At 38.5% G+C, this 19,257-nt stretch overlaps 1 protein-coding gene across 1 annotated transcript; it reads left to right on the top strand.

Moving 5' to 3' along the window:
* Nucleotides 1-7,237: 7,237 nt before the first annotated feature.
* LOC132363953 (olfactory receptor 1361-like) lies at nucleotides 7,238-8,044 on the top strand. The gene has a single exon (XM_059919683.1). It carries the CDS (start codon nucleotides 7,238-7,240, stop codon nucleotides 8,042-8,044), a length of 807 nt encoding a protein of 268 aa, XP_059775666.1.
* The last annotated feature ends 11,213 nt before the right edge of the window (nucleotides 8,045-19,257 follow it).

The following is a 19,257-nucleotide window of genomic DNA, read 5'->3' as shown; positions in this document are numbered from 1 at the left end:
CTTCTTTTTTCTTTTTTTAACAAGTTCTTTGGAACATAGCCATCATCATTTTTTTTCATATTATCTATGGCTGCTCTCCTTCTACAATGGGAGAGGTGACATTGCAACATCTAGAGTACTCAGTAACTGGCCTTTTACAGTAAAAATTTGCTAACTCTTGTTTTAGTGTACATGTTTAAGTACATAGAAAATACAATGGAATCTACAGAAACATTCCTAGAATTAATAAGCTCATTTCAGAGTATAAGGTGAATACGCAAAATCAACTGTGTGTCTATCTGTTAGCAATAAAAGATTAGAATCTAATCCTCCCCAAATTAATCAACAGATTCAATACAACCCAATCAAAATCCTAACAGACAATTTTAAAGAAATCGACAAGCTGATTTAAAGGTTTATATTGAAAAGCAAAGGACCTAAAATAGCCGAAAACCTTAAAAATTATGAACAAGTTCAGATCACTTACACTATTGATTTCAACATTTAACATAAAGATTCAATAATCATGACAGTGTGGTATTGGCATTAGATAAACATAGAAAAGAATGGAACACACAGAAACTCCAGAAATAGAATTGAATTTCAACAAAGGTGCAAGTATAATTCAATATGGAAACAGAAATCTTTTTAGCAGGTGATGCTGGAACAACTGGTTATCAGTACAGATAAAAACTAACTCTAATTTTTACCTCACACCATATTCACTCAAGGAAATGAATCATAGAGCTAAACACAAAGACAAAATTCTGTTAAACTACTGGAAGAAAACATGGTACAAAATATTTGTTACACTGACTTAGGCAAAGATTTCATGAATAGGACATAAAAAGCATAATTTTAAGGGGAAAGAGTGATAAGATGAACATTAAAATTAATTTTTTTCTCTTCATAAGGCATAAGAAAATTAAAAGCAAGCCACAAACTGGGAGAAAATATTTGCAAAATTTACAATTGAGTCCAGAATAAAAAAAAAAATCTTACAACTCAAAAATGAGAAGAAAAGCAACTCAATAAAAATAAGCAAACAACCCAATAAAAATGGGGAAAATATTTGAACATAAATTCACAAAAGAAGATATATGAATAGGCGATAAGTATAAGATGCTCAACATCACTAGTTATCAGGGAAATGCAAATTAAAACCACAATGAGATATTATTATACATCCAGTAGAATAGTTAATGTTAAAAAGACTGACAATACCCAGTGTTGATAAGGATGTGTAACAATTAGAACTCTCAAATATTGCTGATAGGAATGCAAACGGTACAGCTATTTTTTGCAAAAATAGTATTGCAGTATCTTATAAAGCTAAAACATTTACCATAAAACCCAGTAATCACATTCCAAGAAAAATGAAAACATATGACCACACACAAACTTCTACAGAAATGTACATGGTGGTATTATATACACATTGTATACATATATAGAGATATGCATACGTATTATACATAATAGTTCTAAACTGGAAACAAACCAATTTCCTCAACTGTTGAATGGTTATAAAAATTGTGGATCTCCTTACTATGGAATACTACACAGGAATGAAAAGGAGCACAATGTTAATAAATGCAACAAATTTATGATACACTGACAACATGGATTAATCTCAAAAGCATTATGCTAAGTGAAAGAATTCAAACACAAAAGACCACATACTGTATGATTCCATTTATATTAAATTCTAGGAAACACAAAACTGTAGTGGAAGAAAGCAGATCAGTGATTACCTGGTCATGGGAGGGTGCTAACTACAAAGGGAAACAAGAAAACTTTTTAGGGTGATATAACTGTTGTGTTTCTTGATTGTGGTGGTGGTTACATGACAACATGATTTTAAAATTCATTGAAGTGTAATGGGTAATGTTTATTATCTATCAATTATAACTCAAAACCCCCCCAAAATGAATTTCAAAATATGGGAAGAAAAGAGGCATAAAAATTAAGCAAATGAAAAAAATAGGCAATTATTAACTTCAGGAACATTCAAAAGTTGTGCCAGGAAAAGCAAAAAAGATTTTTGTTACCAACAGTGTATAACAGAGTCAGAAAGTCAATAATAAATATTAATTAAATTAATATTATAACTTATATTAATTAATATATTAATTAACAAATATTAATTATTAATTAATATTATATTATTAATATAATATTATATTATAATTTTATTGTGTATTTTTAATTATATTAATAATTAATATATTATTAATTAATAATATATTATTAGCATTATATTATAATATTGATTAATATTATTAATTAATTAAATTAATTAAATTAAATAAATAAATAATAATAAATATTGACATACCTCCAAATTGTGATGTGCCTATATATAATAGGAGCATTTGAAGAAGAGGAAAAGGGATGGTGAAGTGGTATTACTCATCACCTGTCAAAATGGGAAGACAGTATATTGTAAATCAATGATCAAAAATAGCATTATAAGCATATTATTTAGAAATATATAAAAGTATTTATATTGGGAAGTTGGATCATAGAGTGGAAAGATAGGTAGGGAACTACCTTTCTCATTTAAAGACTTTAACTTTTAAAGCTATGCTAATATATTTATTTGACTAAAATAATTTTAAAATAAAAATTCTTGATTAAATACTTGATTTATTCAGTTTTTATATTCTTTTATTATTAATAAGAGCATTTGAGTCTATTTTCCCATAGCTTTTTATATTTTTTCTCTAATTTATGAATCATTTGGTTTTAACTTTCTTTTTGATATGGGGATTATGAAGAACACTGTTTTAAATTTTATCAACTGAACATTTCTTTTTACATTTTGATTTCTGGTTTCTAATTTTTGGCTTTGTGGTGAAGGCCATAAGAGAATATATCCGATGAAATCAATATCTGAGGACTCTATTATAAAGTTTTTGTTGTAGTCAAGAAAATGTCCAACATTTGTAATTATTCCCTGGGCTTAAAATAAGAATATATATTCTCTATTTTCAAGGTGGAAATATATGTATTTTGTATGTATATATATTTTTTAACTGATGTATAGTTGATTTACAATGTGTTAATTTCTGCTGTACAACAAAGTGATTCAGTTATATATGCATTCTTTTTTTATATTCTTTTCCATTATGGTTTATCACAGGATATTGAATATAGTTCCCTGTGTACATATATACATTTTTAAATCAAATTTCTTTGTTGTTTAAACAAAATCTCTGCCATATTTTTTAATTAACTACTTGATCTATCAAATTCTGGGAATTGTATATTAAAGTCCATCATTAAGACATTAATCAACTTCTTTAAAAAATTCTTATAAACCTTTGCCTAACCTATTGCTATTATATATTGCTTACATTGCTATTGCAAACAGTTTCTACATTGTTTTGTTTGATTTCATAACTGTGATAAGTTTTATGAATTTGTCCCTTGTTATCATAAAATATTCCTCTTTTGTGATTTATGCTTGCAGTTGACTTAATTATTGCTTTGTCTTTAATTAATAATGCCACCCATGTTCTCTAATTTTTGCCCAATTTCATATTTGTGTTCTTCCTTTTTTTAAAAATTGGTTTTAAAACTCACCTTGTGGGGCTTCCCTGGTGGCGCAGTGGTTGAGAGTCTGCCTGCCAATGCAGGGGACACGGGTTCGAGCCCTGGTCTGGGAAGATCCCACATGCCGTGGAGCAAATGGGCCCGTGAGCCACAATTACTGAGCCTGCGTGTCTGGAGCCTGTGCTCCGCAACAGGAGAGGCCGCGATAGTGGGAGGCCCGCGCACCGCGATGAGGGGTGGCCCCCGCTTGCCGCAACTAGAGAAAGCCCTCGCGCAGAAACGAAGACCCAACACAGCCATAAAAATAAATAAATTAAAAAAAAAAAAAACTCACCTTGTAAAAATTTTGCTACGTATATGCACACAAATAGAAACTTAAAAATACACACCCAAGTTCCAATAGCCCACAGATATTATTTAGATGACCACATATATAACCCACACCCAGTATTCCCTACCCCCGTCCACAGGCCAGAATTTCTAAGTGGTACCTCTGGTTTCCTATGTCAGGGACACAGCAACTATTACAGAGATTAATTGAGACAGAATTGAGGGTCTGTTCTTAGACATTACTTTCTTACTATAAATTGACAAACCTTTTATTTGAAAGAAGAAAGAGTGCAGAGTCCTAAAGACTTAAGGATTATACAAAAGGGAGTCTGTGTAGAGCAAAGTGTTCAGAATGGAGCTACCATGAATATCTGTGGGCCAATTTCACTGGCTTCACAATTTTTCTTCAGGTCAATTCTGAGCACAGAGCAAGGGACCAAGTATATTTTGTCTGTGACATGGGCGTGAGATGTACTTGATGCAATGGGAAGCAAGTCTGAGCACTAAACTGATTTCCCCTCAGGCTGAGATATCTGTGTCCAGAGAGGGTAAAAACAAAGAACAGTTAGTATGTGTGCCTTTAATGAGGAGCTGTGGGGAATCCACCTAAGAAGCACCTGTCTGAATCTAAGTGTTCTCCTCCAGTGAGAAAAGCTTTCTTACTCCCCCACTAGCTGTGACTTTCTCATGATTCAGGGTCAAGCAAGGAGCCAGTGGAGACAGGGGTCCCATGATAGCATCTCACAGCAGCAGAGCAGCCAGGTAAGAAAATCTGGGAAAACAGGTGAGGACACAGTTATCTCCAACAAAGACAGATTCACACGGACAAAAACACATACATTTACATTTGGAGAAACACACACTAAATTCTTCAGCATCTCACCAAGTTCAAACGGGAAACATCACCTGGTTTAACATGTACAAGCCTTTCCTCTTTCAGGACGTACTGCCCATTGCAGAATAGAGCAAGCATGTTTCCAAGGTGGAAATGGAAAATTAAGCAGTGGGAAAGGAAAGAGATAACTAAGGGCAGCAGTGCTAAGATCAGTGACGGCAGGCTCTTAGAAATTCTGGCCGAAAGCTCAGAGCCAAGAGCCACCCTCCTTCCTCACAAAAGAGACTCTTCTGTCAGACATTCAAGACCCTCCTATTCTGCCCTTAATCTCCACCGTTTTATTAGTTGCTTCCCTGTGTACCTTCACTGTGGTCTATGACCACATTACAGAAGTGTCTCAGAGGGAGGTTGCTTGGATGTCACATGGAACCCCACAGAGGGCGTCAGCTTGAGCTGGGGTCCAGGCACTAAGCATCCTCAGTTTTAAGGTCCAGGAACACAAACACTCAATGCTGCAAATACATCAGATGTCTCAGAGACAGTCACAAACTAAAGATACTCACAAGGGACTAATGTATGAAACCAGGCCCTCTTACCATATTGACTTGGGGGTTGGGGGCACCGTTGATTGTACTCCTGGTAGGACTATCCCAGCAAACATTGACAAGAAGTGGCTAACCTTAATGCTGGCAGATCTCTCGACATAGAGTCTGGGTTATTTAGAGCCTGTAGACCTGTTTTTGCCTTTGCCAGTTCCCAGACATAGGAAAAACCCTATCGCCATCCTGCTATACGTCTTTCACCTTCTACTACCATTTCCATTATGGGATATAGCTTACAATTAAGACCCTAATATCAACATCTACTGTTTGGAGCACAATGAAAAAGTCTGCACAAATATTGTTTTGGTTTTTCCTTGATGCAACCCCTGTACCCCCCACTTCTACATTCTACATCCTTTCCCTGAAGTACCTTCTTTCAATAGCTCTGGGTACTGCCAACTACTGCCTTTCTACCTTTTAATTCTGTGATATAATTTATGAGAAAAATGACTTCAGATCTCAGAATTTTACCTTGCTTTTACTAATTTAACTCTCAAAATGCTAGGATACTTTGTAGTCACCATATTATATACATCCTGCAACCACTCTCCTAAAAGTATTGCCTGTGACATCCTTTATCCCAGTAAGTCAAGACATTTAGCCTGTAAATCTCCTCTGCTGAAATGCCATCTCCTCTCCTCTTTACTATTCGAATACTGTGAATTCTTACAGATTCAAAATGCTCTATCTGACTCTTCCTGCCTGCATTAATTCCTTAAGGCTGGGATGATCACTTGGATATGCCCCATAACTTTACTTTCTCTATGAATCTCTTTTTCCTCTTCAAAAATAATACCAGATACCAGTCATCTTGTTTTGGCCAGCACAGGGAGAAAAGAAATTTCTTCACAGAATTCAGTACATAGCAAACTCACTAGCATGCTTAGCTCATCCAAGCCAACATTTGTGAGCTACTGCAATGACATTTTGATGCTATCCAGTTACAAGGTTGAGGGAAAACTGCCAGGCAGATCCTTCAATGCCTAGAAGAAGTATAATCCTGAGAAAATAAGAGAGATCCAGAATGAATTTGAGTGAGTTGTATAAAGTTATTTGGGTAAAAGAACTTATGACTTTAAACAAATAGCTAAATCTCATTGCTTCATTTTTCCCTTCTGCTTAATGAAGCTTGTTATTTTTAAAATTTACATATATTAAATCTGTAAGAAATGTATGTAAAGCAGGAGGACACTGCCTGGCACTTGGTTATAGTGTCAATAAATGGTTGATAATTGAAACTTGTAAGTAAAACTAGGGAGGAATTTAAAGAAAAGGGCATTTCAGCTGTTTCAAGACTATAAATGTTATGCGTTCTTTCAATCTAATCTGTCATCACCTAATTTCTCTGAATACCAGATTCTTCATCTCTGATTCTTTTTCTCAGGATCCTCATTTATGAATGATGGATTACAGAAGTTCCCTGGTGGCCTAGTGGTTAGAATTCTGGGCTTTTACTGCTGTGGCCCAGGTTCAATACCTGGTTGGGGAACTGAGATCCCACAAGCCATGTGAGGCGGCCAAAAATATATATATATGAATGATATGGACTAAAAGAAATTGTGTATGTGAAAATAACTTGTATATACCAGATATTCATTAACTGTTAGTGAAGTATGAATTAAGCTGCATGAAATCAAAGATAATTAAACACAAATTAGAATTATAGAAATTAACCAGCTATTTATTTCATTAAAACTCGCTTCATAGAATTATCTAATGTGAATTAATTCTCAATGACAAAACAGTATCATAAAAAATTTGCTCAAATGATGACATTATCAATCTCATCTACTTTTATATTTAAAGTGTTATTAATTAAGAAATAAATTTTGGATCTGGTATCATTAAAAAATTGTAATCTCTAAACAATATATGGAGCCTAATTAAATAAATATTTCCTTTTACTTTTGACCACATTTTCTCCCCTGCAGACATGGGCAGAGACAACCAGACTGGAGTCACAAAATTCATTCTCCTGGGACTCTCTGGGCAGTCAGAGCAGGAGAAGGTTCTCTTTGGGCTGTTCTTGTGGATGTACCTGGTCACCCTCATTGGGAACCTTCTCATCGTCTTGGCTACCAACTGTGACAGTCATCTCCAAACACCCATGTACTTCTTCTTGGCCAACCTCTCCTGTGTCGACATCTGCTTTTCATCAGTCACAATCCCCAAGATGCTGGTGAATCACATACTGGGAAGCAAGTCTATCTCTTACATGGAATGTATGACCCAGATCTACTTCTTCATCATTTTCATCAACATGGATGGGTTCCTCCTGAGTGTGATGGCCTATGATGATTATACTGCCATCTGTTGCCCACTCCACTACACCATGATCGTGAGGCCCAAACTCTGTGTCCTTCTGGTGGCTGCATCTCGGGTCAGTACAAATCTGCATGCTCTCCTACACACTCTTCTCATGGTCCAACTCACATTTTGTTCCAACAATGCTGTGTATCACTTTTTCTGTGGCCCTTATCCTATTCTAAAACTCTCTTGTTCGAATACCTTTATCAATGACCTGATGGTATTCACTGTGGGTGGATTGGTATTTATGGCACCATTTACATGTATCATCATTTCATATGATTACATCTTCTCTAATATACAGAAGTTGCCATCTGCCCATGGAATAAGGAAAGCCCTGTCCACGTGTAGATCGCACCTCACTGTGGTCTCCCTCTTCTATGGGGCAATCCTGGGGGTCTATATGCACCCTTCATCCTCCTACTCAGTATAAGATGTGGTGACCACTGTCATCTTCACAGTGGTGACTCCCCTCGTCAATCCCTTCATCTACAGCCTGAGAAATCATGACACGAAGGGAGCTTTAAGGAAACTAATTTCATATTCTATAATTTAAAAATTTTAGAACTGAGAGGACTCTTGGATAGCATACATTTCTTCATTTTACAAACCAAGAAACTGAGTTCCTATAGGTGTAAATTTACCCATGACTATTCCTCTAATTAATGATATGTGATCATGGTCGTGCTTTTAAATATGAGGCTGATAGGTGCTCATAAGTCATAAAACCATTAGTTATCTATAAAAAGGTGTGATTCTAAAGCACTCATTTTACAGACAACAAAAATTCAGGAAAAGACAGGATTGGGTCCAGCAACCCTATAAGACAGTGGCTACCATATGGTCTGAGAATTTCAGAAAACTTTAGAGCTGGCTCTCCTCAGTGTCACCTGTCCTCTATGGCCTCACATTAGGAGATGTTAAATTATCCCCAATTAACTGAGTCACAGAAAAGTTACTTTTTCCAGGGCTGTACAACTAGCAATTATTGGTTACAAATGGTCCTGTTACTTTCAGGGTCTTTGGTCATTACTGAATTAGTTAATTTTTCCTCTGTCCTAGGCTCAATTCCTACCCTCACCTCTCACAGCTCAGAACCTACCCTTGCACTATTCTTCTTCCCCCACCACCAATCTAACTTTTTGGTGCTTTATTGCCTGGCATGGGTGTCAGGGATGAGTATCAGGGGGTGAGCCTCAGACAATAGCTAGACTTCCTCATATAAATCTCGGTATCCCTTCAAATTTAGATGGGCTAAGAGAAGCAGAGGTTCCCTTAATGCTAAAGTGTCCAGAGTTACTATAGCACCTTAGGAACATGAAAATATGAATTAATTACAGGATTTGGATTAGAACCCAGAACCTCTGACTCCAAGTCCAGAGTTTGTTCCAATCCATGGGGCAAGTTTCCAGGAGGCCTTGCCTCTTTTCCTACTCTACATCTGAGGGTTCCCACCTTGTCTTCCCTGGTGTCCAGAGAGCACTCACCTAAATCTCCAGTGGTCATTCTTCAATAGCCTTCAATTCCTCATTGGCCTTCTCTCCTTTCTCAATCTTCTCTACTCTTGTGAAAAATCAGTACTCATTGTCCTCACTATCACCTCCTTTCCCACTTGGTCCCAACACTGACCAGCTCTTACCATGAGCACAGCAACAGGATTATAGTGGTTCTGACTACATCCTGCCTCCCCCTACACATATCTGTCCTGCACACAGGATCAGTTTAATCCTCCTAAAACATTGATGGCATCCTGTCAGCCAATCCCTATAGAAATATTGAAGAGGCCAGGATAAATCCAAGTATTACCTTCAAATACAATGCCCAAGATGTCTTGGCCCTGAGCCATACTTACAACTTTATTTGTCATCAACTCACATAATTATATGTTCCATGACTTTCTCCTAATTCTCTTCCTCTTTCTTTCATTCATCTGCTGAAAGACTCCCTTGATTTTTTAAGACTCTAATAATTGTGCATTCCCCTTAACTCCTTTACTAATTACATCTCACAGACATGTACTGAGCACACAACATAGTTCTTCTTGGATGTAGTAAATGAACTCCCAAATGTATGTTGGTGGCAGTGGGAACCTGACTACATGTGATAAAATCAATGTAGTGTTCTGAACTGTTAAGTTTTATTTTAGAAGTAGTTTAGTGCAAATGTTCGAGATATAATAACATGGACTAATGTTGGTGTTTAAGGTTACATGACTCATTTTGGTCTCATCGTATTCTTCCTTGCATTACCCATATCTGCATACATGTCTCCTCTGGTTATTACATTACATATTCACTTTGATAAAATACCATAGATTATGCATGGGCACATCCCATACAATGCTCAGTAGAGTTTTTGGTCATCCCATGTAATCATGTATTGAAAAATCACTGATGATGTGGTAGGCAAGTCTAATGAGAAACTGGGAAGTGAACATTCCTAGACACAAAAAAATCAGAAGGGTAAAAATTTAAATCTAGGGACCTAAAGTACTGAGAAGGTTACTCCAGAACACAGAAAGATTTCACTGCATTCTGGGACCCAATGAAGCAGCAGGGTTGAATGAAAAGAGCCATGTTTGGGATATAGTTTTATTGTTCATCCCTCTCCCCCTCAACTCTCAGTCAGAAGTTGGCTGTGAGAAGGAGCATGAGGATAGAGAGAAATCAGTGAATTTACAATAGGGTACAAAGTCAAAGGGAAAATCACTCTCTATCTACATGGTCCCCATTCGTTCACCTCAGGGGAGAAATCATCATTCACCAGACAGAAGATCCTGTCTGAAGGGGAAAAGAAATCTCAGCAGTGTGGTGTGAGCAGAAAGAAGAAAGGTCTCTGTCTTGCTCAGACTGGCTGTGGTGTGAGAGGTTATATGCTGTTTAATTCTACCAGAGCCTCAAGTCTTTAATCCTCCTACTTCTGGGGACCACCTTCAACTCCATCTTCACTGGCTTCCTGCATTACTTCAACCACTTAAGGGGAATGAAGGGGAAATAAGAAAAGGGGTTTACTCTAGGGTCCAGGTAGAATCAGCCTCTGTTGTGGTTTCCTGCATGTGAGAGTCACACATGACATGAAGTGGTCATAAATTAAAGCTCAACATCATGCAAGGCTTCTAGTGCCCTCTCCCCATAGAAGCAAAGCAGTGCCAGGCTGGCAGAGTCCCCCCTGGGAGCAGCCAGGAAATCAGGATTGTGTCTGGGAATTCACCCTCCAGGGCCTGAATTAGCAGAGGCTGGGCCTGTGCCAGGAGCCTCTTCTCTGCAGCTGGGACTCCCTAAAGGCACCACTCCCACTTCACCACAGGCAACTTCCATCTAGCACTAATTAGCCAACAGGGAACAGCTCTTTGTAAGCCACTTAAAACCATTTGGAGAGAAAAGTTTGGCTTCACCTCAGTGAATGTTGAAATAAAGTCTCATCCTTCTTCCTGGCACATTTCCCCAGATACTGTTCTCCCTGGAGGGAACAAGGATTGCTCCATGTCATGGCCATTGGAGGTATTCAAGTTTCATGGAATCATTTTCCTCTAACTTGTCCTTCAAGTGTCTGTTCCAAGGCCACTGTTTCCATCAGAGTCCAGCACCATCTCTTATGAGCTGAAGAAGCCCTTCCTGCTATTCCCTGGATATTGTAGCCTAGTAGAGATTCTTACTGTTCTGCCTGTAATATCTTGTCTCCTTGTGCTTGAGGGCAGAAAGCTAGGCTTTATACGAATTTTATCTATCACATTGTCAATTGGCCTTCAAGCAGATGACTTTATTCTTGGCATTGACCTTTGGTCACTTGAATATTGAGAGTTGGCTATGTCTAACTTATGAACTCTGATTCCAAATGAATCTGGTTTTCTAGATTAACTTTTCATTTGTGAGCCACACAGAGGTACACAGTATATTGCCAAGCCCACCGTCAAAACAGGCCAACTTTTATTCATTCTAAACTTCAGGTATATCCTGTTGCTCATCAAAAACTACTGGTTCGGGTTCATCATGATTTCTAAATGTGAGATACAACTGATATTTAGGCACAAACTTGCCCCTGTATTGTGGATGGATATATTTGCCAAGAAGGACGTGAGGTTATTTTTGTTGCATGAAAGTAGCTGCAGATGTCCCTTAAGAATTCAGACTTGATGATGCAGATCAAATCCCACAATACAAAGCCATGATTACAACACAGACTCCCTATAGAACCTTAAAAGACCAAAGAACTGCCTAGTGATCCAGTTGTTTCAAGAAATTTCTATCGTAAACAAATTCAGCTTATATCCTTAAAAATTGTCATAATGAAGCCAAAAGTAGTCTCGAGAAATCATATCTAATATAATATTTTGGTAAAGAAATCATTCAAAGCCAAATAGGTAAATAAATTACTCTGACTTTACTACATGAAGTGTGGAGTAGAGGATCAGGAAGGAGGGAACAGGGACATGGTATAATACTGATGACATTTATATGGTCAGGCCACTCAAGGTAGGGGCTCTCTTACTCTCTGTACATCCCCTGCTCAACCACTGCCTGCTTCACCTATACCCTACTCACACAACTGACCTTCCTACATGCTTGCCCCAGGCCCAGGCTAGTGACTGTCCTTATCAAAGGGGTAGTATGTGTCCTGGTAACTAATACACCAAACTGACATAATTCCCCCTATAACTGGCAATCTACACCCCCTACCATCCATTAAGCCACTGATGTCTCTGTTGCTGACTCCAGGCTTCTTCTTTGGTCTTAAACTGGGCAAATGTAGGCCTTATAGGCCTGCTGGGTGCAACCCAACAGTTGGCGGAGCCATCCAGGAGAACAAGAAAACTCCTGTGAGCACTGAGATGTTGGGAAATACAGGATGGGGAATGGAAAGTTGCAGGGGCTGTCCACTAGCTTGTGGGGCCCGAAAGTTGTGGGTTTTATCCCGGGGTGGTGTCCATTCACACGTGGGGTCCAAAAGTTGAGGGGGTAATCCTGAAAGTTGCAGGGGTAGTACTGCAGTGGATATCTACTAATACGTGGGACACTGTAGTGGCTGTCCATGATGAATGGGGGCTGCCAAGAGATCTGGAGAACAATGGCCCCTCATGACTCTGCTATTGTATCAAAGTGAGCCTTCTGTAATTGGTTAAGCTAGCTCTCTAGAAGGAATTGGTATTTCTCTTCCTGTACCTTTGAGATGTATATCATCTACCTGGGTTCTCAGGAACTTTAATCTAATCATATGTGATCTCTAAGAGTAAATGAAGAAAAAGGAGCAAGGTTTTTAAAAATCTTTATGGGAATAACTATGTTTTGGGAATGTCTATCTAAAATAGTCTCTCAAGATTTTGGTAACTTGAAACTAAACTAAGTTAAATGAAGAGAATTCATTGACTATCTAGGTCATTTCAAAAAAGATAAAATATTGGAACATTAATTACTGGGCAGGTCTAAGTTTATCTACTTTTGCCTGCTTAGGAGAATAAGACTAAAGCATTAAGCTTTCCCATCAGGAAATGCACAATTGTTTCTTGGTTTTTGCCAGAGATTAAGGTTTTTAAGGTTAAGATTATAATCAGTCATAATTCTAGTTATTATAACCAAGTTTCTTTATCGCTTACATTGTGATAAGATGTTTAACTGTGACTTTTTAAGTCTTTTGTCTTTTATAGACAGTTATTGTCGTACTCTGATGCTTTTGCAAAAGTGCTTCATCTTCAAGATTCATAGGAACGACCTTTCGACAATAACAGGTCTCTGATAAATTTCAGATTACACTGCTGAACTGGGTAAGAACTTAAATAATCCTAAAGGAAAACCTGATGGCTACGTAAAAAGTTAATGAAAGGATTGGTTACTGAGTGAACTGGTGAATATGGTTATAATATTTATGGGTTTTGTCTGGAATGTTTTGATCTGTGTTTTCCAGATAGAGGGATGCCCTCCCCTCACATTAGTTGTGACTTACAGCAACTGGGTAAACTACTCCTGAGGGTAGAATTGAAACATTTTTCTTTTCTCTCTGCCCAGTTCTTCCAAAAACTGGGACTCTTGGTTTCTGAGTAGCCTTATCAGGTGAATGGGAAAGACTGTCTCCTGGCATGTGCACGAATCTTGATATTTGGGGGACCTCTAGAAGAGAGAAATCCACTGAGGTGGAGGCTTATGGCAGGCTTTTGTCATGGCTTTCCTGGCCTTGAGAGGCCTTTGGGGAATTCAGTCTGAAACTCCTGAGGACTTCTACCTCAGCCAGTTTGAAGGAGCTGATATGGTCAATTGCAAACAAACTAGTTTTGATTTGGCTGTGTTTGGTGGAGATGAGGCTAATTTCAGAGAGAAAAAAGACTATGTTTTAGTGGATGTTAAATTCTAGTTCTGTTAGTTAAGGTCTGTATTTATGACAGTTATTGTGTTAACCATGCTTTTGCCCTGATGTTCTGGATGGAAAGAAAATTATCTAGCGAAATTTTCACAGATTATAACTACTCATGAAATGTGACACTGCTTGCTTTAAGTCTGCTGCTAATAGCACATGTGCAATGCTTGTGTGACAATTGAGTGTAAGTGATAAAATGTATAGCCTATAAAGTGTTTCCCCATTAACATATCTCTGAGCCTGTTCATGAGATCAGATTAGTTTTCCCCCAACGTGAATGACTAGGTGAATATAAAGGAGACCTAACAGCGAGGGACATGATCCGAACCTGGGGTAGGAGCCAGCACCCCAGCATTGAGGGATGGATATTTTGAGCATCATTGATTTCTATCAAAAGATTTGCAATCAAAAGGGGAAATGATGGAAAATATGCCCATATTCAGGTATGGGGAAGTCAGAAGGCTTATGCGTGTTTTAACTTAAATTTTACTGACCAGAGAAGCCTGTTTTGCAGACTTTCAGACATGTGTTGTGCATCTGCTTTGGCCATTGATGAAGGAAATGCATTTGAAGGTCAAACTGGAGTAACTGTGGTTCAGACATCCAAGGTAAAACTAGGTGGCCACTGTGTACGTCCTTTTAGACACGTTCTTGTATCACTGAAAACTTGAGTTTTCTGAATTGTGTTGCAGACCAAGACAAAAACCACGGGTGGGTGTGGTATTATCTCAGAATGTGGGTACTGCTGGTATTTTGCTTTATTGTCATGATCTCCCCTGTGCTGCGCCTGTTAGATGTCTTACATTTCGTCCTTAGTCTGAGGGAGGAAATCTATTTGAGGACTGAGCAGCAACATGGGCCTCACTGCAAAATGAGTCTAATTCCTGCGTCTACAGTGAGATGCCATTGTCGTCCTCCTCTGGACTTCCACGAAAAATCAAACCGGCTAATGTGACTATGTGGGGATGACTGAAAATGGGGGAGAAAGGCTCTCACCACCTTCCTGTCTCACATGCCACCACATCAGAAGGACCCCCGTCGGTAAACTTACTGTACAACTGACTGCCCATAAGCCCCCTGGGCTATGCTGTGTGGAGTGGAATAGGCTGGCCTCAGAACACACAAGTCCAACTAGTGGGATTAACTGTTTTTTTGTTTAGAAAGACTTAATGGATCCACTCCTAATGGCACCCAACATAATATTGGGTGGCAGACCTGTAACTGTGCTGACTCCTGGCTAGGCCAACAGAATGTTTCTTTTAAAGCTGGGGCCTTCCCCTCCCCATGGGAGTGGCTCTGGGTTTGTGAGAACCAGGGGTGGCCTTACCTTCCTTATAACTGCACAGGGCACTGCTGCTATTGGCTCCCTCTCCATTGACCTGGTAAGTGCTTGTCTCCAAAATTTGCACACATCCTGGCAAATGACCGTCCTTAGCATACTAGGTCTCTTACTCTTGATGCTCTCTGGCTGCTGCTGTTTGTATTGTATCTGTGGTATCTGGTGGCAGCGCCCCCTACATACCTGACCACAGGGATATTGTGGAAAAGGGGCAGACCAAGATTTTAAGTGTCATGCAGGGTATGTAGGGGTGGAGTGTATTGTCAGGCCACTCAAGATGGGGGCTCTCTTACTCTCTGTACATCCCCTGCTCGACCAGTGCCTTCTTCACCTATACCCTACTCACATGACTGACCTTCCTACATGCTTACCCCAGACCCCAGCTAGTGATTGTCCTTATCAAAGGAGTGGTGTGGGGCATGACCCTCTGCTAGTTTCCCTGGTAACTAATGAGCCAACCTGACCTAATTTCCCCTATAACTGGCAATCTCCTTTCCCCTCTCACCCGGGAATGAAGACTGCCACCATGTCCTGTCCACTGTGTGCCGCACATCGTAGGGTGTCACTCCGGAACCTGGTTTCAGACATGTAGGATCCCCCATTCTTTAAACCACTGATGTCTCTGTTGCTGACTCCAGGCTCTTTCTTCAGTCTTAAGGCTGGGCAAATGTAGGCCTTGTAGGCCTGCTGGGTGCAGCCAAACAACGTTATGTTAAATATTTTATTCGATTTTCTGCTTAAAATTATAGACCTGAACAACTCTGCATCTAAAATCAAAGTAAGATTTCCATAACCTACTGAACTTTGTCCAAATTCTTCATCCCAGATTTCAGAAGTCCTTCACAATTTCAACTGCCTGGGATAAGAAAATTTCCAGAAATGATAGCTTCCAGCAGATACTAGAGAGGATGGAGCATGGAAAGTGAGTAGACTTTTCCCAAGTGATTCCAGAGGCCATAACAGGAAGTGACCACAGCTATAAAAATCATGCTGACGTGGGGCAGCCTGGAGAGTAGGACCACTACTCTGCTCCTCTGGGAAAGTCATTTAGCTCTGCTGTGCATCGCCTGCCTCATGTAGAATGGGGACATGCATACTGACTGCACAGGAAGGCTTTGAGTGATGCCTGGGCATCTATGTTCAGAGCTCAGCACAAGGAGTACTCAGTGAGTATTAGCACCTCTCCTTCTCTAACTGATTTCTGCTCTCCAAGAACAGGAGTCCAAGGACACCAGGTCTGCCAGTTTTTCTAGAAGAGGTAGAATTCCAGATTTTATATAAAATCATTGATTTCTAAAAATGTCAGCAAATGTGAAATGTTTCATAAAACATTAAAGCTTCAAACCAGGTCTTCTCACAGGCTGCATCTGGCTCACAGGAGCCAGTTTGCATCCCTCTGGTCTATAGTGGTCACAAGTCCTGGGTCACATCAGCCAGGCACACAATTCCTTCTCCTTATTCACACATTTGAGGAAATTCCCACTGACATGGAACCTTGGACTTACCTACATTGACAATGATGACACTGCCTCCTTTCCACTCCGCTCACTTAGAAAAGCCTGCATTTTATGCTTTAAGTCACAATTTTGTTTCTTAATTGCATTCATTAACTACAACAAAATATTTCCCCCTCAACACAGGGTCTGGATTTTGTACTGGTGACTTTGGTGTGCAATACCTTTGTGAAAGTTCATTCTTTTATTTGACTACTTTGTTGAGCACTGACCATGTGCTAGGTATTATTCCAGGCACTGGGCACCTAGCAGTGAATGGGATGGACATGCCCTGTTCTCAGGAGGACACAGCCTCATAGAGAAACCACACTACAAACAAGTTACCTGACAAACAAGATCACCTCCCACAGAGATACAAAGACAATAAATCAGCCATTTGAAGGTTCAGGCAGAGAAAATGCCAGGCCAAGAACAGCCAGTGCAAAGGCCCTGAGGCAGGAAGGGTATGAAGTCCCATGTGGCTGGCAGGAAATGCAGTCAGAGGAGTAAATAGGAACCAGGTCAGGAAGGGCTTGGTCAGTTGAAATTAGAAAGCTGGACTTTATGTCCATCAACAGATGGATGGGTAAGGAAGATGAGTATATATACAATGAAATATTACTCAGCCATAAAAAAGAATGAAATAAGGCCATTTGCAGTACTATGGATGGACCTAGAGATTAGCATACTAAATGAAGTAAGTGAGACAGAGAAAAACAAATATCATGATACCACTTATATGTGGAATCTTAAAAAATAATACAAATGAACTTATTTACAAAACAGAAATAGATTCACAGACATGGAAAACAAATTTATGGTTGGCAAAGGGGAAGGGGGAGAGGGATAGATTAAGAGTACGGGATTAAAAGAAACACACCACTAGATATAAATAGATAAACAATAAGATCCTGCTGTATAGCACAGGGAATTATATTCAATATCTTGTAATAACCTATAATGGAAAGGAATCAGAAAATATGTATATATGTATAACTGAATCACTTTGCTGTACAGGTGACTAACACAATTGCAAGCCATATATCAGTTAATGGGTTAATATATAAAATATATAAAGAATTCATACAACTCAATACCAAATAAACAATCCAATTTTTTAAACAAGCAAAGGAACAAAATAGATATTTTTCCAAGGAAGAAATCCAAATGGCAAACAGGAACATGAAAAGATGGCCAATATCACTAATCATCAGGGAAATGCAAATAAAAATCACAGTGAGATATCACCTCACACCTGTTGGAATGGCTATTGTCAAGAAGATAAGTGATATCAAGTGTTGAAGAGGATGCAGAGATAAGGGAACCCTTGTTCACTGTTTGGGAAGAATGCAAATTGGCTCAGCCACTATGGAAAACAGTAGGAAGCTTCCTCAAAAAATTAAAAATAGAGCTACATATGATCTAGCAATTCTTCATCTGGGTACATATTCAAAGTAAATGAAAACAGAATGTCAAAGAGATACGCACTGCCATGTTCACTGCAACATTATTCACAATAATGAAGATATGGAAACAGCTGAAGTGTTCATCAGTGGATGAATGGACAAAGAAATTATGATATATAATGGAATATTATTCAGCTATGAGAAAGAGTAAAATCCTGCCATTTGAGACAACATGGATGGACCATGAAAGCATTATTCTAAGTGAGATATGTCAGATGGAAAAAGACAAATACTGTATTATATCACTTATATGTGGAATCTAAAAAAGCCAAACTCATAAAAACAGAGAATAGAGTGGTGGTTACCAGGGACTGGGGAGGGTGTATTCAGTATATGTTGATTAAGGGTACAAACTTGCAACTAGTAGATAAATAAGTCCTGTAGATCTAATGCACAGCATAGTAATTATAGACAACAATACTATATTATAAACGTCAAAGTTGCTAAGAGACTAGATCATAATTATTCCCACCTCAAAAAAAATGATAATTATGTGACATAATAGAGGTGTTAACTAACACTATGGTGGTAATCATATTACAATATATAAACGTATCAAATCAACATGTACACATTAAACTTACAAAATTCTACATGTCAATTATAACTCAAAAATAAATTGAAAAAAATTTTAAATAAAGGTAAACTTATTTTACTCCTACAGAAAGGCAGAAATTGTCAGATTAGATTTAAAAATACAATTCATCTGTATTCTTCCTATAACAAATTCACTTTATTTTTTTATTTATTTATTTTTTTAAACATCTTTATTGAAGTATAATTGCCTTACAATGGTGTGTTAGCTTCTGCTTTATAACAAAGTGAATCAGTTATACATATACAATATGTTCCCATTTCTCTTCCCTCTTGCATCTCCCTCCCTCCCACCCTCCCCATCCCACCCCTCTAGGTGGTCACAAAGCACCGAGCTGATCTCCCTGTGCTATGCGGCTGCTTCCCACTAGCTATCTATTTTACATTTGATAGTGTATATATGTCCATG

Source organism: Balaenoptera ricei, chromosome 3, assembly GCF_028023285.1.
Source record: "Balaenoptera ricei isolate mBalRic1 chromosome 3, mBalRic1.hap2, whole genome shotgun sequence".
Taxonomy (NCBI): Eukaryota; Metazoa; Chordata; class Mammalia; order Artiodactyla; family Balaenopteridae; genus Balaenoptera; species Balaenoptera ricei.
This window is presented reverse-complemented; position numbering and strand designations above follow the sequence as displayed.